At 37.6% G+C, this 26,549-nt stretch overlaps 5 protein-coding genes across 9 annotated transcripts in view; 1 reads left to right on the top strand and 4 right to left on the bottom strand.

Annotated features, from left to right (window-relative positions):
• The window catches only part of LOC108757015 (protein mago nashi homolog), an 18,469-nt gene extending 2,471 nt beyond the window's left edge, over window positions 1-15,998 (bottom strand). The window contains exons 1-2 of the mRNA XM_018501255.1: window positions 15,988-15,998; window positions 1,274-1,279 (exon numbers count right to left, since the gene is read on the bottom strand). The gene's annotated coding sequence lies outside the window, so the exon portion shown is untranslated. The remainder of the gene's footprint in view (window positions 1-1,273; window positions 1,280-15,987) is intronic.
• Window positions 1,286-4,521, top strand: LOC108757013 (synergin gamma-like). The gene is made up of 6 exons (XM_018501252.1): window positions 1,286-2,704; window positions 2,805-3,183; window positions 3,267-3,430; window positions 3,520-3,661; window positions 3,782-3,924; window positions 4,101-4,521. Exons 1-6 carry the CDS (start codon window positions 1,574-1,576, stop codon window positions 4,317-4,319), a joined length of 2,178 nt encoding a protein of 725 aa, XP_018356754.1. The 5' UTR covers window positions 1,286-1,573; the 3' UTR covers window positions 4,320-4,521.
• On the bottom strand, window positions 4,583-6,490 carry LOC108757016 (transcription elongation factor SPT4). The gene is made up of 5 exons (XM_018501256.1): window positions 6,392-6,490; window positions 6,071-6,319; window positions 5,717-5,823; window positions 5,332-5,387; window positions 4,583-4,823 (listed from the first exon to the last, which is right to left on the bottom strand). Exons 2-5 carry the CDS (start codon window positions 6,137-6,139, stop codon window positions 4,705-4,707), a joined length of 351 nt encoding a protein of 116 aa, XP_018356758.1. The 5' UTR covers window positions 6,140-6,319; window positions 6,392-6,490; the 3' UTR covers window positions 4,583-4,704.
• LOC108757014 (smoothelin-like protein 2) lies at window positions 8,187-11,180 on the bottom strand. The gene is made up of 5 exons (XM_018501253.1): window positions 10,574-11,180; window positions 10,108-10,183; window positions 8,885-9,008; window positions 8,604-8,755; window positions 8,187-8,430 (listed from the first exon to the last, which is right to left on the bottom strand). Exons 1-5 carry the CDS (start codon window positions 10,665-10,667, stop codon window positions 8,307-8,309), a joined length of 570 nt encoding a protein of 189 aa, XP_018356755.1. The 5' UTR covers window positions 10,668-11,180; the 3' UTR covers window positions 8,187-8,306.
• The window catches only part of LOC108757011, a 15,106-nt gene continuing 1,239 nt past the window's right edge, over window positions 12,683-26,549 (bottom strand). Inside the window, exons 1-4 of one of the 5 annotated variants that reach the window (XM_018501250.1) lie at window positions 25,089-25,572; window positions 24,152-24,193; window positions 22,980-23,300; window positions 12,683-17,262 (exon numbers count right to left, since the gene is read on the bottom strand). In XM_018501250.1, coding sequence (XP_018356752.1) covers window positions 12,911-17,262; window positions 22,980-23,300; window positions 24,152-24,167 — 4,689 coding nt within the window. In that variant the 5' untranslated portion in view covers window positions 24,168-24,193; window positions 25,089-25,572 and the 3' untranslated portion in view covers window positions 12,683-12,910. Of the gene's footprint in view, window positions 17,263-22,979; window positions 23,301-24,028; window positions 24,194-25,088; window positions 25,592-26,549 lie in introns of those variants that run through there. The other 4 variants (XM_018501249.1, XR_001939877.1, XM_018501251.1 and 1 more) reach the window with 4 other exon arrangements.

Raw genomic sequence — 26,549 nt, 5'->3', positions numbered from 1 at the left:
ATTTATAATTAGATCTTATATTCAAGACCGTCTTAAGTACGGTCTTGAGAAATCACGGACCAATCAGAAGGCTGCATTAGCGTCTTAAGACATTACTTAAGACGGTCTTGAAATAAGACTGGACTGAATATCGGCTTTAGATACGGATTGCGCAGTCCATTTTCTACGGGCGAATCCAATGCGAATAGGCATGCTTGCCGAGCGAATGAGCATAATTGATTCTTACCTGTAGATCCAACCAATCATATTTAATTGCTTGACGAGTAGACCTAGGCGCTTTGTCAACTTGAACTCGCCTTATGGCCGGAATCAGACTTTGCATTGAAGATTGAGATTAAAGATTAAAGATTGAAATTTCACCAACGATAACAAAGAAATTTCGACTCCTTTTGTTCTGATTGATCAAACTTCAATCTTCTAATCTTCCATCTTATTCTTCAATGCGTAGTCTGATTCAGGCCTTAGTCTTCGGTGCCACGTGACTTATATCTCGTCGGTGATCTATAATGGTGACACCAATACCAAACTCTGTTCACCCAGCGCGAACGGGCGGAAAATAAAAGCTGTAGCACACAGACTTCATTTATTTACTTTTTGGAATATAAAAAAGAATCTATATTTTCTTTATATTTAGAAAATTCATAAAATAAAAAATATTTTTAGAATATTAAAATTGTAATTAAGTATTTTAGAAATATTAAAAGTATATTTAATCTTTTGCTATATTTTTAAAAAAGAAAACTGAGGGGGAGGGGAGAGGCTATGACTCTCATGCTTCCCTCCCCTCATCCGTCCCGTATATCCGCCACTGTTCCTAATCTAATTTTTTTTAAACGTATTAAACAATAAAAAATTAATTTTATATTAATGTCGCCAATAAATTTCGGAGTTTAATCATAGTCAGCGAAAAATGCTAAAAATCGTAAATGAAATAGTCTTAATAAATCTATCTTATTTTACTTGTGTTTCATAACATTTTCTGAAACAAAATGTAGTGTATTCGATTGTTCGAAAGATAAAAAGTAAAATAAATAGGTTTATCAGATTTATTTCTTGTTGTGAATTTTTTTGTCCTCTTCCTCTTCAATTTTTCGAATTTTTGAAGTAGAATGGATGTATATTTAAACGCTGAGAGAGAAAGAAAGATCAAGCAATCTGGAGTGCAGAAAGTGTATGTAAAATGAACGCGGATCCAAGAAAATTAAAGTACATTATACTGGAGTGGCAGGTGTCAAGGGACTAAAGAGGTGAAGGGACTGGTAACGAGATCGACGTCACACTCTCGTCAGTTGACGTAAGGGCGAGTTATAAACGCGTTCCGTTGCGTGTTTGTCGCACGATAAGCACCAACCATGTGGAAAAAGGGTAACGTTCGCACTACGAGTCTCTGGCATTCGTGCGACCGATGTTGAAAAGACGCTCGACCTCTTTTTCTTCGTAATGCCAATATCGATGTATGTATCAAGCTAGCAGTTTGAACGATGGGCTCATGTTGCTCGACGAGTTCACGTAATCCACAGGAGACGTTCGTAGCAGGGTGAGATTTGCCGTCCGAACCTCATCGCGCGAGAATATGAACAAGAGTCACGCGAATAAGAAGCTGAATCAGCTGCCGAGTTGGCTGTGGACCAACTCGACCACCTTACCGCCGGTTTACAAGATGGTCTGGGAGGCGGTGCGGGAGGACCGGGTCAGGTCGAATGGCATGCAGACCGAGCTGCTCGTCGACACCAACAAGGTGTTCCCGCTATTACTTACTAGCCAGCTCCCTATGGAGGTGCTCGGTCACATATGGAGCCTGGCCAATCAAAAGTATGCCGGACAGTTGACTGAGCAAGAACTGTACATTGTCCTGGCTCTCGTGGCAGCTGCTCAGACGTCCTACACCTTCAACAGTCTTGATATATTGCATTTACTCCCTTTTCCACCAACGCCCTACCTAAACATAGAATGTCTGATGAATTTACAGCCTGCCGCACAGGCGAATGCATCAAAACTTCAGCACTATGAGGAACCCAGTAATATGAGTATAGAAGGAAAATACATTCCTGAGACTAAGGGAAAAACTAAAGCTAGAATTCAAGTAAACACAGTGCCTGATGCAAATATACCCTTCTCTGGCAGTACTGGAAAATTATCTTATTTTGATAGCAAGATTCACATGCCTGGTATAACCGGGAGTAATGTCAATAATTTGTTCAAAGATGTAAAACAAAATCTGCGTGTTCAAGTTGATGTTCCGTCTGTATCATCCTTCGACGAGTCCTGTGATGAATTTACAGAGTTTCAAAGCGCCCCGATTCCCAGTGTTTCCACTATGCCAATATGGGATAGCAAGCAAGGTTCCGCGATTGGTAGCAGACTCGCTAATCATAATCTAGGAGTGAAAAAACCAGTTGACAAAGTCAAGAAAACTTCTACTGTTGGAACAAAAGCCATACACACTAATCTACAAATTCGTACACCTGCACCTGCAAATTTGCCATATCAAAGTAAAGATCAGCCTATAGTAGAATCTGCATCTAATCTGTTTCCTAAATGTGGAATAAAGAATCAGTCCAAAACAGTAATACTTAAGGACACTGTGATTAGAAATAACGACATGCCTAAAGATTATAGCGACAGTTTTAATAGTCTGGCAGGTATGGCAGAACCTGTCAGCAGCGATAAGGAGGTATTACCTAAAGTGGAATTAGCACCTAAGGTAAATAACAAGCTTGTCAATTATGTAGCAAGTATATCTTTATGTCTGTACAAGTATAATGTCATATGATTTTTGCTGATGTATATAAATTTATCTGTAGGCCATTACAGTAGAAATGTCTGATTCTGTTCAACAAGATTTAATGAGTTTACAACAAGTTGAAGATAAATACAGTGCATTGCGTGAACTAGTTCAAGAAACGTCCGTTGTAAATGATATGAGCTTAGATTTAACTTTTAATAATCAATCGGCTGACGAATTCGGGGAATTTATGTCGGCAGAACAACCACCTAATAATTCCACAATATCAGATGCTTTGGATATTGAAAGTTTTAGTATGTTTGCGGATTTTGAGTTTAAAACGCACGCTAACGCTGATAATAATAATTTAGCAGATATGAACTTTGTATCTGAAGTATCTGAGTCGTTTAATAATCTAAAACTTGATGATGGAATTGAAGCACAATTTGTAGAGACAGGTTAGTGCTCTCATTACTTGCAACAGTTTTATTTTCGCTTATGTGTCATTTTGCTTGAATCTAGTAGTATATATTATTCTTAGGAAAGAATGTTCAGAAAGAAGATGCTATTTCGATAAATAGTATAGAATTGATTAGTGGTCCATCCGAAGCACTGCCACGTTCTGGATCTGTGCCTAGTTTAGATCTTAAATCATTTTTGCCTTCTAATGTAGAGGAAGAACAAGTTATAGAAGCTCCACAGCAGGTAACCATGTGCAATTGAATTGTTGAGGAAGTTGAGATATAAAGGAAATAATCATTTAATATTTACTATCAAGTGTTTCTCTGTTGCAGACTGTGTATTGGGAATGGAAACAATATATGGAAAGTTGTGTTTTATTACTGCAAGTTGCAGCCAATATATTTACCAATATCACGTCAGAATTAGTTCTGCAAGAAGTTTTAAATTCAGTCCAGGGATATAACTTTCTTTGCCGTAAGTGTTCGTTTCAATAATATATTTTATATAATATTAAACATGTATATGTACTACCTATATTATTTATTTATTACGAATAATAAAACTATAAAAATATAAAATATATTTTGTTATTAGAATTAGCTGAAGTTGCAGCTGTTTGTAGACGTGTTAATTTTTCATACAAAGAGTTGGATATAAATATTATTGGGTTTGATGACCTTTTAATGGACATTGATCGGATCTGGGCTGAAATGGAACCTTTTTATGCAAACATACCAGTAAGTATTGCTTAAATGAACTATTAATATTTTTAGATATTAATGCTGTTAATATTTTTACATGTACTAATGTAAAGACACGTGTACAAATATAAAAAAAATACCCTTTTTTTCCAATATCCATTTTCAAACTTTTATGATACATCTATATTAATATTTCTATATTAATATTTCAGATCGTCACTGAACTACCAGCTTGGCCATTACATCAAGGAGAATGTATATCTTGTTCCTTGTGTTTAACAGTTATCACGAGTGGTCGAGTCGTATATAACGATAATAATTATCATGTAACATGCGCAAATTTATGGCTCAATTGTGTAAGCAGTCAGTTGCCAGTAATGCGATATTCTTTACTTTGTCAATCGACTATATGTCCAGGAAGCCATATTTAAATGTTAATCTGCATGTTGAAAGGTTTTCAAAAACTCAAAAACAAAAATATACTATTCAGACATTTAAGATAAATAGGAGAATTCGACATAAAAGTGATCTTTAAAAATGGAGTTCTGATACAATTTGCATTTAATCTAATGAATGACACATATGTATATAAACAAAGTGAAGTGGAGATTCAATGTTGATTAAAATCGTTTATTATAGAGACTTATACTTTACAAAAATTCTTAATATAACATAGTCATACGATATTAAATTAGCAAAAATATTTATATATTTAGCTTAACAAAATGAACAATGATCGTATTTCAATTGCTCTAATTCTAATGCAGTATTAAGAAAAGTTCAATATTTACATCTTAAATAGAAATTTCAATATAATTAACGTTGACTCGTATCGCGCGGCCTATACACTATTCCTCTGCTCTTCATTTCTCTGATGACACCAGCTGGTAATCGTCCTGATACTGATATGGCGTAGACGCCCTTACAAAAACGATCTGAAAAAAAATAGAATCTCGGCATTAACATTGGCCATTCTCGACGTAATTATACATACATATATATATATAGACTGAGATACAATTTTAATTCTGAAAGTGTTTGCGCGAATAGCATTCTACTAAAACAAATCTTTATAATATATACGCACATAAGTATGTTCCTAGATAAATACATACTGGCATTTGTAAGAATAATATGTCTGTATAAATGTATTATACGTTTAAAATGAAAATCTCAGAAATAAATATATTTATTAAAATATCTAAACACATATTATAAATAATTTTAGAATTTATAGTCTCAGCCTTCTATACTATTTTAATTTTTAGGAATTTTATTCTTTTTCTATTGATTTACTATATATACATACATAAATTTGAAATAACAAAATATTTTGAAAAATTCTTGAAATATAATCAGAAAATTACAATTATATATTAATAATAATTCATCAAAGAATGTTAATTACTTGAGTTATATTAGTATATTTATCGTAATACTTACTTATTCTTTGCCACTTGGACACCCAACTATCTTCTGGACTCATTAGCGCGATTACTCTGAAATATAGAAAATAAAATATAAGCAGATAAAATAAATACATAGCGAGAAATCATTTTTTTATTTCTCCGTAATAAAATTATTTATTAAAACGAGACATTGTTATTTTAAATTGCTAGCCATTAAAATTGGAGAAACAAGTAAAAAATTATATTTAAAATATCTAACGTCTTACACGACTTAAAGTCTCACTAACATTTTACAGTGTACAACAAATTCTCAATAACTTTTGCTCAAAAAAGCTAATACTAAATATTCACAAAGCTGCTAATGTACATAAAAAAAGAGGTCATTCGTAGCCAATTGTATATCTATTGCAGTATATTACCCATCAAAGTTGGAACTTGTGCAGTCAAAAACATTATCCTTATTGTTCTTCATACGAAGAAAATCATCACAGTTGTCGCATCCATCAAATTCGAATTGATCAAAAGTCTGTGGAGTAAAAATATGATTGCATTCATTCTAATATATAGGGTGCCTTCCATTTATGGATACAAATCGATTCACTATCATTCTATCTTCGCATTCCATGAGTAACAAAGACAGAACAATACTTATGTTCATTTGTGTCATGGAAGGCATTTATAAATAAGTTCTGTAGATGTTACGATAATAATCTTGAAGGGCCGATCATATTATATATAACGCAACATAAGATTTATGTACCTTATATACGCACCTTAATCAAAGAACATACCAAACATGCTCTTAATCCACGTAAATCTTTTGGTACGGTCTCCATTGACATCGTATAATAAACCGTATATCTCACGATAAATACACGTGAGAAAAAACACAATTCAAATTATTTTGAATATAAAGTAATGATAGTTTCAAAATCTCAGTATAAAATCTCTTTACGATATGCAACGACACGAATAAAGATAAACTGAGGTCTGCTGAGATCTGCCGTTGATAGCTGTTTTAACTAGTTACGTTGGATAAGTTAAAATGAAGTTAGGTTAGGTTAAAAGTACGTTATAGATCAACGCCAACTCACTAGAATGCTCTTTTGGAGTTTTAGCCACCACTATCGACAAGATATTAAAGCCATCCTTACGGGAGTTCGCGTCCTTGTGAATATTGAAGTAATTAAAAGTTAAAAACTGATAATACTGTACTAATTTTATGAATTATTAATTTAGCAGACGTATTTATGCATTTAGAACTCAGTAACACTCGATTTTTCTTTGAAATTTCGGTGTTATCGTCAAAGTTTGATTATTAACAGAGATGATAACTGCAGAGAAATAAATTGTAATTTTTTTGCAATATATAGAATATTATAACTTTACAAGTATGCATATTTATTTATGGAACATTTATGTAATAAAAAATCATGAATTTAATAACGTATGAGCCGAATATTTATGTTAATAATAGCAAATTTATATCAATTGTCGATAATGTCAGCATTCTTCAATTATCTCCGGACTCTTGGGGCCCTTTTTATACCGCCGAAAATTTGCTCAGAATTGACGGTCTTTAATAGTATCTCGTCGGTGCTACTATCGAGATTCTACTCCTTGTGGCTCTCGATAGAGCAAAAGTGGAGGTAAAAAGCCTGTTTTTTTTAGTTGAACTTTTTGCAACGTTCATCTTTTCTCTTTTTCTCTCTAATGTGGAAAGAAAAGAAAGAAAGAACTGTGCGAGAACTTTAGCTAAAAAGAACAGATTTATTAGTCGGTGCCTGTGTGCATCTCTTTGTTCTAAATTTATAATCTTTGACGACAGAATGTGCCTATAAGCCAAGGTTAAAGTTTTGAAAATCCCTGAAATTTTAATAAACACTTTTTGATTAATAATTTCCTAATGTTATATTTTTGAGAATTTAAATATTGCGATATAGGTACAAAATATTAATGGTTGGACATTTTCTCGAAATTATTATAAAAGAACCCTGTCTAGAAGACGTCTTTACATGATGCCTTTTAGAAATCCTTTAGATATCTTTTAGATATGTATGTACCAATTAAAAAATGTCTTTATAACGTTTTTTAAACATGCATGTTATCTGAGAATTATAAGTAACAATGAATATATCTACGCTTGATAAAATGGCATGTAACTGTATCTAATGTTGATAAAAATCTCCAATCTTTCCTGCTATTTAAATTTAAAAAAATTGACAGAATATAATCAGTATATTTATATACTGATTTATATAGAAATAATATACTAAATATTAAAATGTTACAAATTTGAGAATTTTTGAATCGCAAAAATTAAATTACCAAATCAATAAAGCATGAGGAGAATGATGAAGGAAAACAACTGAAAATTTCTCATATCACATATTTATTAGAGAAATCTCTTTGGTACTCTTAAGATATTTAATTAGTTTTACAACATCGACGCTAATGTGTCACTTGGCAGCGATTCTGCGTTTCACTTACACGTGAATGCTATCCACATATTTTCATAAAAATTATTAGCTGTATCAGCATCGGTAGAAAGTTATAGTTACACGTTAGTAAGGCTGCGTGCCGTGTAAGGAAAATATACGAGATATGAAAATATAAGACATATTATGTACGAATGCATTTAGCTTCTCACACGATTGTGAGACTGATTTCAATGACTCATCATCATTATTGCCGTTATTGTCGTCGTCATCATCATCATCATCATCATCATCATCATCATCATCATCATCATCATCATCATCATCATCATCATCATCATCACTGTTATAAGACATTGTCTGAAATTCTACGCTTACTACCAGATTTGATTTATATTTGACTATAGGAACATCAATTTGACTATATATGTATACAAAAAGAAATGACTACTGTTCTTCCAATCACATGTGAAGTAAAAAAAGACTTTGTTCTACGAGTAGCGTCATTGTTATGTCCTGGCATGAAGTGGAATTATATGTTGCTGCTGTTGCGATTTATCAACTATAGCTGCTAGTCTTCATCCTTGAAGCGACGATAGATGGACTGAACATACGTGAAGACGCACTTCCAGTCTGGTCGTTGCATCATCACCATGTCCTCGACGTCAAGTAACGGCGCGATTCCAGCGACTTCGCTACAAGAAAGAAGACTTCTTTGGTTTGTGAACAACAAAAGAAATGTTTAACACAATTAATAAGCAAAGAAGGCCATACTCGAAAAAAAAAAGAAATAATTAGTTAATAAAACTCTGGAAAACAAGAACAATTATAGCATCTCGATGCAAAATGAAAAATTTGGAGCTCTTACTCAGCCTTTGTAAAAGCGAGTTCGAAGTTTTTCCTACGATTCTCTGGACGTAGAGAATTGTAGTCGAAAGCATCCGGTCTAAAATGATGGATCAACGCGCAGAATGCTAAACCATTGTTCCAGCTTGTCGAGAAGTTGTCAAGCTGTACATTCTGAAACAGATGGAGTTTTTATTCAATAGCTCATTAACTGCAGCGCGCTTTCCTTTGATAGATAACCAAGATGTCGTAAAAATTCATGAATAATGGATCAATATTATTTTATACCCACGATGCACTTACCTCGTACTCTTTGGTTTTTGATCGGCACCATGCTAGTAATCGCTCCTTAATTTGCGCAGCGTTATCTCGTACAGTTGGTTCGGTAAATTTGAATCGAAATTCCGTTGCCGGTGATTTTACAGGGCTAAATAAACAATTCAGAAACAAAAAATGAATCACTCAGCAAAATAGGAATTGATTGTTAAATTAGCATATTCTATCTCTCCCCCCTACAAGAAAAGTTACATAAATTAAAAATATAAAATTTTTCAAGAAAAAGGAAAGAAAGTTATGTGTTGTAAAATTAATTATAAAATATATTTAAATGTATTAAAAATAAGTTAACTGGAGTTAAACACGAATTGCTTGTTACAAGTTTCAAGTCTAGAAGTATAATGATTAACCCTTCTGTCAAGGTATAATTTTTTACTTTTCCACTGTTCATGCATTGAAAGAAGACTTAATTGTGTTATGGTGTTATGTTAAACTTTTAAAAACTATCCTTATTTTGATTTTTCTAGTTTATAATTTCTTTTCTGTTCGAATTAAACTTATATCAGTTTTTCTGATTAAAAACCGGTATATTTAGACACCGACGAGATACTATTAAAGTCAAATGGGCAAATTTTCGGCGGTATAAAAAGGGCCCCAAGGGCCCGAAGATAATTAAAGAATGCTGACATTATCGACAATTGATATAAATTTACTATTATTAACATAAATATTTGGCTCATACGTTATTAAATTCATGATTTTTTATTACATAAATGTCCCATAAATAAATATGCATATTTGTAAAGCTATAATATCCTATATATTGCAGAAAAATTACATTTTTTTTTCTCTGCAATTATCATCTTTGTTGATAATCAAACTTTGACGATAACACTGAAATTACAATTTTAAAGAAAAATCGAGTATTATTGAGTTCTAAATGCATAAATATGTCTACTAAACTAATAAATCGTAAAATTAGTACAATATTATCAGATTTTAACTCTTAAAAAATTACTTCAATATTAACAAGAACTCCCGTAAAGATGTCGGTCTTTAGTATCTCATCGGTGATTTAAAACATAATGCACACATAATTCGCACGAAATTCAAAGAATTTTGACTTGTGTCACTTTTCTTGCGAGAGTGCGATGTCTTTTTTTGCTCTATTAGATTCTTCTTTGATCCCCTGTCGCGATAAAGCGACCATGTAATCCTTAATTGTATGCAATTTTAATTTCTATTCTCACCTTGGTGACAAACTGGCGCTATTTTGTTTATCGAGTTGACGAAACTTGGCGAACGGTGACAGCGGCTTTTTCGGAGCTGAAAAACGAACAAGGCGTTGTAAAGCTACAAATGTTTAAAAAAGCATAACGTGTTAGACTCATATCGAGATGCATACTAGATCTGACTGAAATGTTAATGTCTCTCTCTATATCTATTTTAATTGTCTATAATTGAATCCTGCGGTCACAAAGGCGTCAGAGGTGCGATTTATTAGAAAGTCTGGATCTAGCAGAATCGTTCATCTATCACTCTCGTCGCGTGCCCGTGACATGCATTAGTTGTCTTACAAACAAATTCAATAACAGTTTAGTATGAAAAAGAACAGGATATGATCACGAAGAACATACATATATGTGTCTGTACAGATTATTAATTGTTCAAGTATCTCTTTAGTAATTTCCGACTAGTAACGAGGAAATAACAAACCTGTAGAAAAGGGAACGTTTTGGATCGAGTTTGATTGTGAAAGTGGACAGGCTAAATTCGTCGATCGACCGACATCGATCGACACCACCGCCATGCACGAGCATTGAAAAAGTATGTCCGTGCGCGTGTACACATTACGCACGCGCTTGTACTTCCACGAGGACGTCACGAGGTGTGGCAGCAAGTAAGGGTATATTTACCGATCAGGCGACGCGTTTAGTTCTCTAGAGCTGATGTGGTTATAATTGTGTGGATCTATTGGACCCGCACAAAAAAGAAACAAAAAAAAAGAGCATTAAAAATATTTATGTCAATCTCGAATCAGAAATTTTGTACGTTTAGATTTGTTGGATGTACAATAGTAAATCTTTTGTCATTGATAAAGTGCTTTACTGTCTGTTAGTTTAGTTTGTTTCTGAGAATCGATTATGTTTTTCACACAAATTTGCTGAATGACTGTTTCGAATATCGAAGCAAAACTACGAAATTGTTGATTTCGTTTTCAACGCGTTTCATAATAAGATTGTCTCCAGCTCAATAGCATAAGTCCTCCGTGTAAAAACATCCGTCCAAAAAGCTTGCTTAATTTTCATTCTTTGTGTAAAGAAAAAAAGATGACAAATGTAATATGTTATATTAGAAAACATTACATGCGTATGTAATTGTAATTATTAATTTTTCATTATTGCGCGCACTACAATATATTTCATGAATATAAAGAATTCTATTAAATTTTCGGAAACATTGGCTACTTGGATGTAATACATTCCGCGAATTAGTGCGAAGTATACAACTGTACTTGCGCGTCGTCGAGTCTTAAGTGACGGAAAAATATCGCCTTTGATTTTTGATCAGCGCCCGTTATTTTCGGGGGATGTTTTCGAGAGATCTGAGCTGAGTTGCTCAGGCCACACCACAGCATCGCTATGCTCTGCAATTGTACCAGCGCGCGTACATTACGATTACACTCTTAGACACACTCGTAGCAGTGCAAACTGTATACGCCACTGCGTAACAAAAGGATCAACCAAAATAAGGGCTGTGACTCACTGCTTTATTCGGGGATTGGCATGGTCCTCTTAGCGACTCCGTCCGCGAGAATGTGCGCTCGCGACTTGGGTTTAAATAAAAAAAAAGAGAGAGAGAGAGAGAGAGAGAGAAGAAAAAATATTGAGAGGAAAAGTTGAGAGAAAGGGGAGGAGCACGCGGGTCACGAGCATCGTACGTGTAAATCATGTGGCTGTTTTATACGTAGATTTTGTGGCTCGTAGTTAGATTACGTGCATCGAGCCGAATAACGGCGATGTAACTGATGTGCTGCATGATGTTCTTTATTTCTTGCTGGTTACAGCAGATTTCGCATAAGTGGCTCCATATTGCTCGACTTTTTCGCGCTCACATGATGATCTTGAGCGAGAAGAACGAAGAGTGAGATGGGATGGTGGACACCGGCGGTGACAATGGTCGTTGAATCTATTTGCACTACCGTCTCTCGTAATGGACGAAGACCATGTATCGGCCAATTCCGCTGTGCAAGAAAACGTACTGCTTTCGTAGAGGACTATGTAGCTTCGAGAACGGCATCGTCAAATGCTTTTGTCCCTCAAAGATGCGGCTTCTAATCAGATCTGTTAGATCTATTCTAACATTGCGAGCTACGAGTACGAAAAGAGCTAGTACTTCTCGATTACGAGAGAATTATGCGAGAATTACGCGTGGCAAATTAGATTAGATTTCAAACTCACGTAACTATCTTCAGTTTCTTTTAAATTATCCATAAAAAGTGACAAATTTGTAGATTGAAACACGTAGCATTTTATACAAAATGCAGTTAAATAAATAATACCGGATTTTTTTAAAGAAGTACTGTGGGCTATTCTCAAAACACTAGTTGAAGCTAACTTGAAGGGAAGTAAAAGAACAGTTAAATCTCAGTTAATCTGAAAATCTTAGTTAACGCTTACAGAAAGTCTTGTGAAAATAAGTGACCAACAATAATTGTATGCAAACTCCTAATGTAAACGATCTGATTAGAATTAACCGGCTATGTACGTAACGATGCGTCCTGAATTACAACTGTTGACAGCAGGCGAATTAAAGTAGACAAGATCACAGTTTAACGATCCATGTTATCAATCAATTATGTTGCATACTTATGATGAGATTAATGACGGTCGTAGAATCGTTATTCTTATCACGATGTTCAACACAGCGCGAAATATCGTCGGTTCTCGAAAAATTACTCGCAAAAATCCCGAACGGACACCACTTTTACCGTCACCAAGTCTCCCAAGTGAAACATCACGCCGACATCTCACGACGATGAGGATCAGTCGATCAGAAGCGGTCGTCAGTCCTGGTGGCCTCTTCGAAGATGTCATCGAACACTTTGTCCACGTCGGCACTATTGAGGCTCGCCACGGAAATCTGTGGCACCGCCGGGATCGTCAGGCGCAGACTTTCTTCGCATATTCCTGGCATAGTGCGACTTCGGGATAGGCCAACGAGACCTTTTTTCACTGAATCGCGCGACGAGAAACGTCTACCCTTGGAATCCTTCGTCTCCATGGCACCGTCGTTTGCTGGATTATCGAAATATCTGCGTATTTTATCCTCCATCTTTTTCACGCTGTCCAAAGACGAGGATGCCTCGTATTGCTTTTTCATCTTGAAGGACGATGGTGACTTTGGCTTGGGTGGTTTGGGAAGATAAGATCCGGTGCCGGCGAGAGATGGCGGCGGTAAGTTGCTCTGTACTGGACGCGACGGAGCGTGATGGGTCTTCGAGAGTGCCAGCTGATGCCATGATTCGGACTTGGACAGGACGATGGATCTAGACGGTCTGTTGGTACAGGACACAAGATATTCGTCGCTGGAATCCATCGCGCCGCTCGTTCCATTCGGGACTGGCGAGCGTTCCTTTTGCACGGATTTCGATTGACTGCCCGGTTGCTCATATTGTTCTCTGAGAGCGGTAATCCGATTCTTCGAGCTGAATCCAGAGGATGACGCTACTGACAGCAAACCGGTGACAACCGTTGGAGGCTCGAATTTTCTTGTCGGCTCCAACCTTCTCGATGTCTCGAATTTTCTTGGTGGTTCCAACTTTCTCGACGGTTCCAACTTCCTCGATGATTCCAACTTTCTCGACGGTTCCAATTTCCTCGAAGGTTCTAACTTCCTTGAAGGTTCCAACTTCCTCGATAATTCCGATCTTTTCGGTGGTTCCGGTTTTTTCGGCAGTTCCGGTCTTTTTGGTGGTTCCGGGCTTTTCGGCACTTCTACGGGTTGGAATCTCAGAGATTGATTAAAACTGTCAGATTGATGAAAACTAGGCTGATTAAAATTGCTAGATTGGTTGACGACAGGCGTATGATAATCGTTCAGCGTCGCTCGCTCGTTTTGCAACTGTCGGACCAGGCTCTGTTGCAGCAAGTTGTGTCGACGTATTTCGTTTTCGGTCGTGATGGTCTCGCTATTAGGTGATTTGGGATACGGCCAGAGCTGTGAGGGCGACGAGGAGGAGGATATTTCAGATGGTGACATTCCGGATTCCGGTCTAGTTCCGTCGACGCGTGTCGCTGGAACGTCCTCGGATGCAACAGTAGCGATCGCACAGGTGTACCGTGTAACGACGCCGGTGTCCGCACTGATATCCTGATTTTGTATATTCTGTTCCTCTGGCAAAGCGCCGTCGCTCGTACACAGGAAATCTTCCTTGTCGGTCTCGTGCGACGCGCTTGGCGTCTGATCCTCGAACGGATCTTTATGAAATTTAACGTACGGGATATAAGTCGGGTATATTGGCGATCGATTATCAATCGCCGATTTAGGTGAGAAATAATTTTCGCATCGCGGACTCGTTCGAAAGACTAGTTCGTGCTGTTCTGACGATTGATGATCGGAAGTAGCTGAAAAGGGGACGTTCTCCGTCGAATACGGCACGCAAATGGTGCCTTTCTTGATAAGATCGCAAGTATTCTTGCTCGTTAAGGGCAGAGTTTCGTTTCTCAAAGCGATGTCGGTCGGTACGGTATAATTTCGATTGTGATCCAAGACGAAATGACTCGAGTCCCCAGTAGGACGATAACTCAAGTCTGATGTTGGAACAGCGTCGTTACATTGAAGAGCCGTCCAGTGTTCTTTGGTTTCCTGTTCGTTGTGAGTTTGAACAGACACATTGTTGTACGCAGACGGCGGTCCCTTTGCGACCTTAGGAGTCACTCGAAACACTCGTGCCTCTTCAGGATGACCATCGTCGTCGATACCAGTCTGTATGGCCACAGACGAGCTACCTCTGAACATCGCATCGATCGGTGCGTTGCCCGCGAATGTGGTTCCGACTGAGTCCTTATCATTGCGCGCTGCGTTTAGTGGTTCGAAGACATTCCTCTCGCTATGAAAATCAGATTTGTCTCGAATCGATTCCTCAATCGTGCGCCGCGGCTCGTTCGGGCGATATCGCGATACCTGCGCTCCTTTCTCAGGGAACATCCTGAAGGAAATTTTTCCATCCACCACGCCGAGCTTCTCGTTCAATGGCGCCAAGTTCTTGCGATGTGCGTTCGAGCGTTCGTTGCGCTTGCAAGAATTCTCGATGCTTTCGGCTTCCGGGGCGGTGTTCTTGCCGATAAAGGGCGCGAACTGCTTGCAGAATAATCGATAATCGAGCCGTCCGTTCTCGGTGACCATCTTATTCGGTTTATTCTCGTTTTTGTCGTGTTCGATCCATGGTGGTCGAGGGAAAGCAGATTTCTGGATACTCTCGTTCACGTTGAACGGCGGCGGATGAGATTGATTACCGTTTCGGTCGAATATCTTGGCCTTCTCGCGCAAGGAGTTTCCGGGCGGTAGTGCGTTGTCCCTTTGCCAGTGATGACCGAGCGGGGATTTCGGTGTACATGGCTTCTCGATCTTTCGAAACAGCGACGAAGGCGCGTGTCTGAAGCCCGCGTCCGGCTGCGGCACGTTCGCGTTTGCGAACGGTAAGCTGTTGTTCGTCGTGCCGCCACTGGTCGGCATCTTCTTGTTCACCTGAGGAATCTGAGGAGACGTTTGAGGAGTATTTGGGAAGCGTTTCGCGGTGTTTTGCAGTCTCGGTGATAACTTGTCGATATCATTCGTGGACGAAGGCTTGTCGAAAGCGGTCTTGATGTTCGAAAATCGGCTGTTCCAGTTCTCGTTCGGCTGCGCCATGTCTGTCGCTTTGGTATAGCCGAAGGATTTGGCAAAGGCAGGCGTAGCGTTGTACGTTGTCTGCGTCTCGTTGTTCCGGTTGATCAACGCCAGGAACTTCTTGTCATTCTCCGTTCTCGGATGGAATGACGGCACGCCAAGATTGGACGCGTTCGTAGAAATCTTATCGCCCACGTTGATGGGACGTCGCAGGACTGCGCAGCCAGGATTGTCGTAACCGAGACTGTCGGCCTGTAACTTTAGGTAGCTCGGTATGTCGACGGTATTGGCGCGCTTGATTTTCGACTTTTTCGCTGCGAACTTGTTGCTGCCGCTATTGCATTTGCTAGCGCTGATCAGTTCCGCGCGTTGCCGAAGTGCCGCCGCAAGTTTCGTCGCCTGACTCTGCTCCTCGCTCGTCCTCTTAATCGCGGTTTCCTCGTCGTTGCTCACCTGGTTCTCCTGGTAACCGTTGACGCTGTCCCGATGTTGAATCTGCCGCGTATTCGATTCGTCCGTCGTTCTGAGCGCGACTACCGGCCGATCCACGTAACCAACCTGTGGCGGAATCAGTGACCGATGATATTCACTCGTATCCTTGTTCCTGTCGCGCAACGACTGACGCTGATTGATCACGTCCTTCGTATATTTGTCGTGGATCTCCTCCACGTGCGGTCTTTCGTCGCAGATCGTCGCGTTACGCGACGCTGCAGACGGCAATGGTTCAGGTCGTTCAATCTGGAACACCTGGTCATTCAATCTCGCTAAGTCCGCGCTGCTCTCCTCCAGCTGCCTCCTCGCGCGTGCGATCTCTTCGGCGGAAACGCCGATGGTGTGTCTGACAGCTCGCCGTCTTCGTCCAGGTAGCGTACAGCCGCCACCGTTCTGCGCCACGATGCCGATCGTCCTGTCGCCCTCGTGGCTGCTCGATCCCTTCTCTTCCACCGGCACCTGCAGCCGCGACAGTAAGCTCGATACCAGCCGCAAGAGGTGTAGCTTACTCGTGGGATCTGATACCCCGCCGTGCTTCGTGAGCGTCGCGACGTCCGTGCGTTCGAGCGTCTCGCGCAGACGGGAGAGCGCAGTCTGGATATCCGACAGCAGCAAATCTTCCAGGAACTTGAGCTCGTCCTTCCTCGACACGGGTACGTCGTGGTCGCTGCCGAAAAGCACCTGTTCCATAGAACGGTGCGCGCAGGATCGGTCGCCGACCCCGTCGATGCCGACGTTGACGCCGCGATGCGACGTCGCCGTCGGCTCGTCGCTGCCTCGCCGGCAACCCGCTGCCAGGGACAACTCGAGCGCCTCGCGTAGACGTTCTACCAGTACCGGCAATGAATTCCACTCACCGACTGCCGAGCTAGTACCGCTGCTGACGCGACGCTGCTGTCCGTCTCCGTCGCTGACGGTGGTTGCCAGTGGTACCCCTGTACCCGGTTCCGCCTGCCTCGCGAGCACCCCCGACACCGGCACGCCGTCATCCGACGACGCGCTTCTCGTGACGGTCGCCAGCTCTGCTGAAGACGAACAAATCCAATGATAATTCAGAATCGCATTCGGGTAATCGCATTGAGTCTATTTAATTAGATTATCTAGGATGATGCGATTCATATGTCGAACTTTACTAGTTATTGACTGAAATGGCCGATTTAATTTGAGAAGATTTTCATTTAGAATACCTTTTCAATTATCTGCAGCTGTTAATTTCGTTATATTATTGAATTATAAATTTTAACGCTGTTATATTTTAAGAGTGTTGTACTATATGTGTATGTAATGATTAGATTGTATAACAAAAATACATATTTTGAGCATCTTTATATAAATCATACAGTTTATATCGCGCTCTCCATGTAAACTACACAATTTACACTTTATATCGCTCCCTTATTTAAAAATTAACACAAACAAAAAAGCAGGATTTTTTAGTTAATATAAGTAAGTTTTACTTCTCCTATCTATATCACAAGAAAAGAATTAATTTCATAAAAGAAAGTTACAGTCAAAATCATAAGTAAAAAAAGAATGATTTTTAAGGGTTGTAAATGATTGCCACCTTTCTTGCCGAAGCTCTCACTATCTTACTGGAGACTGATTGTCAATCCATTGAAATCCAGAGAGGTGGCAATCTTTTATTTTCTATTCCATTGTAATACATATAAAATAATAAGTTGTTGAAAATTATATACATACAAATACTAGATATATAAAAGATATTATATGTATAAAAAATTAATTAACAAGGTAAACTCTGTAATAACATCAGAATAAAATTATGCTTTTACGCAAGTGTGAAAATTCATACCTATATGTTTTTAGATTATGTGGATAAAATGTTGCCAACGGCAAGATACTGCTTTGCTAGCCGACAGCGGAAGAAAACTCACTGCTTTTCTGCCAGAACGATCGCTATTTTTAATCCGCGATTGAAGAGTCCGAGCATAAATCTTGACAAGTGGTGCTTCTCGAAGACTGAATTATGTACATTCGATATCTCGCGTCGATGATTTAGGCATCTCGTTTCCTGAAAATACTTTATTCGCGTCTCGTTTCCTGATAATACTTCATAACGATTTAATGTTTCAACAGAGATTCTCGTCAAGATCTTTCCGAGCTTTCAACATTCGTTTCCGAAAAGCACCATTTATGCCACGCTTTACATTCGGATTACATTCCACGTATATATTTATCGTGCGATTGAAAAGAAGTGCGAGTCTATGTAGTGTGAATTATTCTAACAATAATATTGTAAATAACAATAATCTATCGTACTCGGATGTACCATCTAGTAAGAAATATTATATATTTCTCTTAAAAACGGTCCACTTAAATCTTTGTTAAAATTTTCTGTTGAATTTTTAATATATCCGAATGTTAATTTAACAGAATGTGATTGTGTTATTTAAATATTTTATATTGAATTGATATCCAATCTTTTTTAGTATTAAAATAATATAATTTATGAATAAATGGACAAATAATATAAAAATATAAAATTTTTTTAAAACGTGAATAAATTAATAAAATACAATAAGTTAATTGAACATATTTAAAAAATGTTAAATTTATTAAAGCATGTGTTAATTTTAATAAAAAAATATGATCGCTTACAAATTGTGTCAGTTTCGTTTTTTGTGCAAATTTTTTTTACATAATATTTATGTTACTTTCTAACATATTCATCTTATATTAAATTAACACAAAAATTTGAGTGGACCGTTTGGAACGTGTGAAATGTATTAAATTTAACACAAATTTTCGAACTGTGAAAACAATAAATAAACCAATGGTAAAATATCGTTGTAATTGAAGAAAACTCTGTTTTCCTACCGAAACGATATCAGTTTACGAGAGAAATTGGACTGTAAATTTTAACAAATATGGTGTCCACCAAATGGCTAAATCGGAACAAAAGGAAAAGAAGAAAACGCGTTATTTCCACATGTCATCACCGCGTTTTCCGATGTAACACGCTTCGCACTCTTATCGCTTCACGAAGAGACACGCATTGCGTCAAGACCTCGCACGTCCAACTGCTTCAGCACGTCTCCCTGTGGCACGTCAACGCGTCGCGCGTTTTAAGAGCGTCGTACGAGCTGGGTGCGGGTCGCGGGGCAGTTTGTTAGAAGCATTGTAAAACAACCGGTTTTTGCGCGTGACAATCCGTCCTGCGCGTCGCATCTGTCGCGAATTCGCGGCGCGAGCGCTTCGATCATCTCGGACGTTGTTCGAACGTACCGCGATTACGCACCGTTAATCTTCCCTTTCTTATGGGATGCGTGGTAGCGAATAATCGCGCAGTGAATTTTAACGCGCTATTGGTACACCGTATTTTTACCCGATCGCGATCGTCTGCCGCGCTGCCGCTACTGCTGTTGCGCGCCGACGCGCGATTTCTTCGCGACTCGTCGCTCGCGAAGAGAAGAAAGAAAGAGAGAGAGAGAGAGAGAGAGAGAGAGAGAGAGCGGCGCGCGCGAGCGGAGATCGCGACCAAACGCGCGCCCTGACCGGCTTCGGTTATCGCGCGCGTGCTCGCTTTATTTAAAACAACGTACGGGGATTCTCTCTCCGCGGGGATTTATTTTCGGTCGCTCGTTCGACGCCTGTGCAGCTGCTGCGCGAAGCGAAGCGAAGCGGGATGAGGCGGTGCGAGGCGGTGCGAGGCGAGGCGAGGCGAGGCGAGCTATGGTGAAACCGCGAAACTACCCGCGTGTACAAGAGGAGTCACAAAGCTGAAAACGCTGGCGCGTTTCTTTATCGCGTGATTTTGCACAGTTGGGATCGTCTAATAAAGGCTTACTACCTCGCCTCGCCTGTTCCATTAATCTTGTTATTGCGTTGTTGTAACCATTAATGCAACCGCATGTAGCTTCGTATTTTTATTTTTGGAAATGGAGGCGTAAATAAAATGACGGTTGCGAAATAACGTCAGAATTGAGGCTGCATGACGTTATGATTTGACAAAAGTGACGCTGGCTAACAATAAGCTGTTCTCGTTTCCCTCCCTACGCGTCATTGTTGTTTGAAAGTCCCCTACGTTTACTGCGGTCTCGATTATAAGTTTATTATAAAACATTTATCCAGAAAATATATATATTCCACTTAACTCGTTGTTCTATTTAAGAATGAGAGAAGGCGGCAGACGAATGTACGCATAGATACATAACATTGGTTGCACCCCAGTTGTTGCGTTCTACTTCGCTCCACCGCCCATTTCATTTCTCTTTCCGGATGGAAAAGCTTTCGCAGCCTTCTTTTTGCGGATAGCAAAACCCGTCCGAAAAACGACACATTTTAATTTACGGAAAGATCGGAAAACTTTAAAACTAAAGACAATACAAATTTTCCATTTTATACATACTAACGTCCAGTTTGTGTTATTTCTCTTCTATTGGATCTTTGTGCCAATTTTTCTGCTCTCTTTCTTCACACACTATTTGATCTTTTTTTATTCCGTTCATTGTCCTGATCTAAAAGCATTGTCTCTTTGCTATTTCTACATTCTTGTCTCTTCCTCCTTCCTAATTCCTATTTTTTGCTTCTCTCTCTCTCTCTCTCTCTCTCTCTCTCTCTCTCTCTATTCACACATACACTGCTTTATTGCGTTCTTGTAAATTTTTCTGTACATTATTCACTATTGTAATTATTTTAAAAGATGCTTAAGGGAAACCTAGTCCTCCAAGAAATAATTCTATTTCAGTCTTTGTAGTACGTAACAATATTTCATATTCTGAGAATTTATATCGGGCATTTCCATTGTAGTATCAGGTAACTGTGTAATTGTATATCGCCGCGAGAACGTAAGATTTGTAAATAACGCGGGAACCTGTAACGCGACCGAAATAGTTCGCGCGTAAGAAAGTTTAGATTTCCTTGAAACATACCGCGAAACGCAGATCGCCGTATATCCGTGCTGAACTATCCGCTGACGTCGCTATTCAAATAAACGCTTGAACGCTTGAACGTCTATGCGAATAATGGCAGCGCTAACGCAAACACGTCGACGACTTAGTGAGCAACGCCGATTGGTTCCGACAAGCGCGACAGAGTAAACACACCGTGAACGCAATGCGTAAGTTTGTCGGCAATTTCTTCAAAATTAATAGAATTTCTATTTTAACCGGCGCGCGAGATATCCTAGAAACGCACAAATTAATTTCAAATGAAGAATTTTCTAACTTTGAATCCAGGGAACAATGATCATATAATTTTCTCCTTAAAGCGAAAAGGTGAAAAGTGAAAATTATCGAATGTAATGGAGAAATTTTTCGCTTTTCACATTTCTGCCCTAAAAAAAATTACATGACCGTTATCTAGATAGTAAAAGTAAATTAATTTTTGTTTCTATAGATATATATTGATTATTGCGAAGAATATCACTAAGCCTTCGGTCGAGATAATGTTTTTTGCAATAAATTGTTTACAGATTTTAATATGTTCATCAATATTATTAAGATCTTTCTAAGATGCCTATGAGCATCAAATTATTAAATTGCTTGACAATTCAATTTGATATGTACGGTATAAAGTTTCGTTTAAGACCGAAAAATCAATTCGACGCGCAATTTAACAGAATTTGATACGTAGTATATAAATTCACATCGAATTATTTAAGCACCAAAGATCCAGTATGGCTTTTATTTCCTATTAGTTGTATATTCACATAAAACGGTCCAATAAGATTTTTATTGTTTATAAATTAATTTTTCTTGACTAAAGAGTCAAGCCTGAAGTTAACAGAAACTATGGTCGGTATTCATAGTTCATTTTTATATTTAAGACCATCTTAATTAATTATTGATTATAGTGATAAATCAATTACAAAGTCATATTAGCATTTTAAAGACGTTATTTGAACAACTTTGATATAAGGACGAATTGTAAACTCTTAAGTTTTCGAAAACGCGGCAAAATGTCTTTTTTAAATTAAGCGCGCAGTTTGCAGAATTAGACATATGTGTAAATTCACACGAATTATTTAGTACATTAAAGAAGCATGCCTGTTTATGATTTTCATTTTCTAATTGTCCTTAAGTAATTAATACTAACAATAAGTTTAATAAAATTGAAAAATGTAAAAAAGCCCATCAGAGGCTATCCGAACAGCTGATGGGCTCTGATGGGCTTTTTTACATTTTTCACTGATAGATTCTTTCGAGCCTCATTTTATATATTTATTTAATAAAATTGTTTTATTTATCTAGATTCGGCGTGCACGCTTTATAATCCTTTTTCCAAGTTTAATTGTACCAAGATATCTAATATTGGAAGGAGGTAACAAAAACACGATGGCACGAGATCAAATTTTCGAATTCTCAGAAACCAAAGAGTACGCTTCGAATTCTAGCGCACTTTCGCGATACATTTTGCTACAATGTATCTCGTTCCCCGAATGAATTATAAACATATAACATTTAAGAGCAATTCTTTAGTTTTTTAATTTCATATGTTAAAAGTGTATGATGCAAATTTGTGTGACTCTTCTTAGACCAACATTATAACACATTATAGTGATATTGCTGTTTGCATAATTTTTGCATTAATATTTAATTACTTAATATTTTTATATTAGACTTAAGTCATGTTGCATCTCGTATAAAATTTACATTTGACGTTAAATAATTTTCTCGTATAAAATTTTTTCAATCTCAAGATGACTATAAAATTACTTCTTAATGTTAAGTATGTGTGCGATAAGTAGAACGAAGTACTCATCACCAACATTACCAACCTGAGACCGACGTTTCTTCCTTTTGCGTCTCTTCGCAACTTGGCGTCTCTCTCGCTTTTGTTTCTTTAATTTTTTCTTCTTCTTGTTCCTTTATTTCTTCCTGTTCCGTCGCTTTTACTTCTTCTCGTTCCTTCTCCTTAACTTCCTCTTGTTCCTTGTCGTTAACTTTCTCTCGTTCCTCCTCTGTTTCCTTCGTAAATAATTTTTCTGACAACTCTGAGTTATCCGATTCCTCTATCTTGCTTGCTACCTCATGGTCAACTTCCGTTGTTTCCGTGGTTTCATCTTGTGTATCATCCTGCTCCGAAGCGTCCTGCGAATCTGCAAAAACGAATTAAAGATAATATACATTTAGCAATACAAGCGCATGTACGTTAATCGAAAAGAGAAGAGAAGCGATCATCCGCAATGAAAGATGTTTCTTTTGATGAATGAATGCAACGGCTTAAAAGATTAAAGTTCTCTCGATGCGTTAGTCGAAATTTTTTAAATGAAATTTTATATGTCATGACAAAGAATGTTTTAACGTTCGACAATATGTTCATATTTCTAAAAAATTTACATCCAATTTCTGTATAACTCCAAAGACTGAAAGTACATAAAATAAAATGCAATCTCTCATTATTTTATTTTTTTTTTTATAAATATTCTTATAATTTAATATTTAAAGCATCGTGTTTGGAAAAAAATTGTAAAGTGACTGGATGAAAATATACTGAACTTAGGTGTTTCTTTAATCTCAGTCGACAAGAAAAGAATAAATATGATGATTCTTATTATTTTTGGTCGATTTCGTATAAGACAGGCAGAGTTTTATAAAGATCGATGACGTAGCTCGGCGAACGCTTCTTGTTAATAAACATCAGTGCAGTGGCGAACATAGCGGCATTATATATCACGGAAATGCGACAGGATGTAAACTGTTTGCACCCCAGAGGCAGTAGACAGAGGTACGTTTTGATTGTGCGAGCGAATGCGGAATCCAGAATCTTTGGTTAATATACGCTCTGCATTCCGTTACACATTATGTTGATCATATTGAACATTACATTTTTGCACGCATACGCTGAATTACTCCCGTTCCCGTGACTTCCTCCACTGACACTTGTTTATCTATCTACGATGATACTCAAGCAACATGGTCGTGACAGAGCTCGTAAAGAGGCCCTCACCTTCTATTTCCGACATTTCAGCACACTGCACCGACTGGACGCCTAGAAAAGTACACACAGCTATTAGGAAACAATAATATTTGCAATTTCATTTTCTTCCTATTAATATCAAAGTAAAAAATTTATCATTGTTTTATTTAAAAATCTTGGAGCAACAAAATTTTTTATTTTTCTAATTTTCAATTTAACTATATATATGTATATAATAGAAGATCTCATGATTAAAAAAAAATTATAAAACTTTGACAGTACACAGATGATGTTCTAATATACGTATAATAATACCTTTTTACTGTCAAAATTTATCCTAAAGAGGTAAAATCAACTCCTGAAATTTTTCGATCTATTTTTCGTTTTTGTTTTTTTACTTATCGAAGAAAAAAAATAATAGAACAAAATTGATCAAGAAAATATATTTCTTCAAATAAAATTTATCACTTATTTAAAGAATTATTTTAAAAAATGTGTTAACTTAACCGCAGGAGGAATATATTCTTAATATTCTTATATTTTTAACATGGCTTATATTGTAAAAATTTCATAATTTTTTAAATTTCCGAGTTGTGGATCTTCGTGTAAGTTTGATATAGTTTACAAAATCATTTGTCATACTTATGTAATGTAAAACGATACGTCTATGAGTTGTCTACGAAATTGTAATATTTCACCTATATTGTTCTTTAAATTATAAACTAAAATTTATTAAGTATGCTATGTGTTATCAATATATTTTGATAAATATGTTCACGTTGTTTTTTTTTTTAATTTTTCAAAATTTTAATTTTTACGATAAAAGTATTAGGCGACCTTATGAGGTATTTAATTCACAGGTATGATCACATTACAATTAATCCGATGTCATATCAGGTATGCGATACAGGAATCGCAAGCGGATTAAAGTCTAGCCGATCGCGTGGCACATGAATCAAACTCCTACCTTCTTCTTCGTGACGTTCCCAGATTTATTCTAAATTCTTCCCAGATCGAAAGACTTGTTCGTTATCAAGGATAACAGAGGCGGAAGAGTGAAGTAGAAACGGTAGTGCACACACGTGGTACACCGTTCGTTCTAACGAGACATCGTCGTCGACACTTTCGAGGCTTTGGGGGCCGTTTCGCGCTAAAATAGCTCTGACCTGTTTTTCGTACGTTCGGAAATTAGGAAGAAGCGAGCTAGACAGCGCGCTGATTTGCACGCGGGACGACCATGATAGGTAGGCGGTAGTGGCGAACACGGTGTATGCCACGAGGTCGCATTTTATAAATAGGCGAGTTACAGCGTGTAGGTAGACGTCTCCGAATGCTACTGCGAGGAAGTGCTTGCGTTTCGTTCGTCACAGAGATTCCTCGTCGAGATTACCATGCGATTTCGCGCGAACTTTCCGTTTAACAACGAATGAATGGGATTGCCAAGGAATCGATCGAATGAAAGAATTGGGAATTTTAACAAAAACAGTTTCATTCATCGACTTGTTCTTTCCACATCGCGGTTCACTTTATCAATTCTTGAGTAGGAACAGTGGTAACCTATAGAAATGATTAAAAATAACTCAAATTGTGGATATATTATGAATTTAACAGTGAACACTCTTTCTTTTCTCTATCAGATTAATTTTCTTGAATTTTTTAAAAAAGGAACAGGATGTGGAAATAGATTACCGGTTGTACCGAAACGTTTTTTTACTTCAACAAAAAGGTTTTATAAAACTGATAGAAATTAAACCTGTGTGATTTGTATATAATAAACGAATATTCAATCCAATGAGAAATGATCGGCAATTCGACATCAAATTGACGGTCATTCCTCATTAGAAAAAAAAAAACACTATATAATTTTTGAGTTTTAAATATTCTTTTAGATGTTTTTTTAAATTTTCTTTTCACTTGTATGGAAATACTAAGTTAAGGTAGCAATTTATTTCCTTGCCTTCGCATATTACTTTTTTTAATAGGCAAATAAGTAACTTCGATAAGCTACTTGATTTGATATCTCAATTCGGCTTTTTTTATACAATCGTTTATTATATACAAATCGTGCGTATTTAATTTCAAATCAGTTTCTCTGTATTTAATCCGATTTTATCCTTCCGATCCTGTTTATCGTTACTGTGCGTTCCAATCGCGCAGCAGTGACTTTTAGTAAATGATTCTATATGGCAGCACGCCAACGATCACTTTACCATCCTGTTGCTTAAAGCTCGCCGACACACGATGACGTCCTCGTCGAATTTTCGCTTCGACGGTCACGTATTTTCGGATACAGGAATGCAGTTTCCGTAGACCGCGTTCCCGTTTTCGAACTTGGTGAAAACGGTAAAATTGTCACTTTATGAATACCGCAAAAAAAATCGGAATTCAAAGAAAACGTAATATTTTAAAATTTTAAAGAGAGAGAGAG

The sequence above is a fragment of the Trachymyrmex septentrionalis genome, unplaced genomic scaffold (assembly GCF_001594115.1).
Source record: "Trachymyrmex septentrionalis isolate Tsep2-gDNA-1 unplaced genomic scaffold, Tsep1.0 scaffold131, whole genome shotgun sequence".
NCBI lineage: Eukaryota > Metazoa > Arthropoda > Insecta > Hymenoptera > Formicidae > Trachymyrmex > Trachymyrmex septentrionalis.
Note: the sequence above shows the minus strand (reverse complement) of the source record. Positions and strands in the feature narration are given on the sequence as shown.

Excerpts from the sequence above, each read along its gene's own strand:
- LOC108757013 (XM_018501252.1), top strand. The coding sequence starts at position 1,574 with ATGAACAAGAGTCACGCGAATAAGAAGCTGAATCAGCTGCCGAGTTGG. Across the intron at positions 3,184-3,266 it reads AGCACAATTTGTAGAGACAG|GAAAGAATGTTCAGAAAGAA; the intron begins GTTAGTGCTCTC and ends TATTATTCTTAG. Across the intron at positions 3,431-3,519 it reads TTATAGAAGCTCCACAGCAG|ACTGTGTATTGGGAATGGAA; the intron begins GTAACCATGTGC and ends TCTCTGTTGCAG.
- LOC108757014 (XM_018501253.1), bottom strand. The coding sequence starts at position 10,667 with ATGGCGGTGGTGTCGATCGATGTCGGTCGATCGACGAATTTAGCCTGT. Across the intron at positions 9,009-10,107 it reads AGCGCCAGTTTGTCACCAAG|CCCTGTAAAATCACCGGCAA; the intron begins GTGAGAATAGAA and ends TTGTTTATTTAG. Across the intron at positions 8,756-8,884 it reads CAAAAACCAAAGAGTACGAG|AATGTACAGCTTGACAACTT; the intron begins GTAAGTGCATCG and ends CATCTGTTTCAG.
- LOC108757016 (XM_018501256.1), bottom strand. The coding sequence starts at position 6,139 with ATGTCAATGGAGACCGTACCAAAAGATTTACGTGGATTAAGAGCATGT. Across the intron at positions 5,824-6,070 it reads TGGTATGTTCTTTGATTAAG|ACTTTTGATCAATTCGAATT; the intron begins GTGCGTATATAA and ends TTTACTCCACAG. Across the intron at positions 4,824-5,331 it reads GTCCAAGTGGCAAAGAATAA|ATCGTTTTTGTAAGGGCGTC; the intron begins GTAAGTATTACG and ends ATTTTTTTTCAG.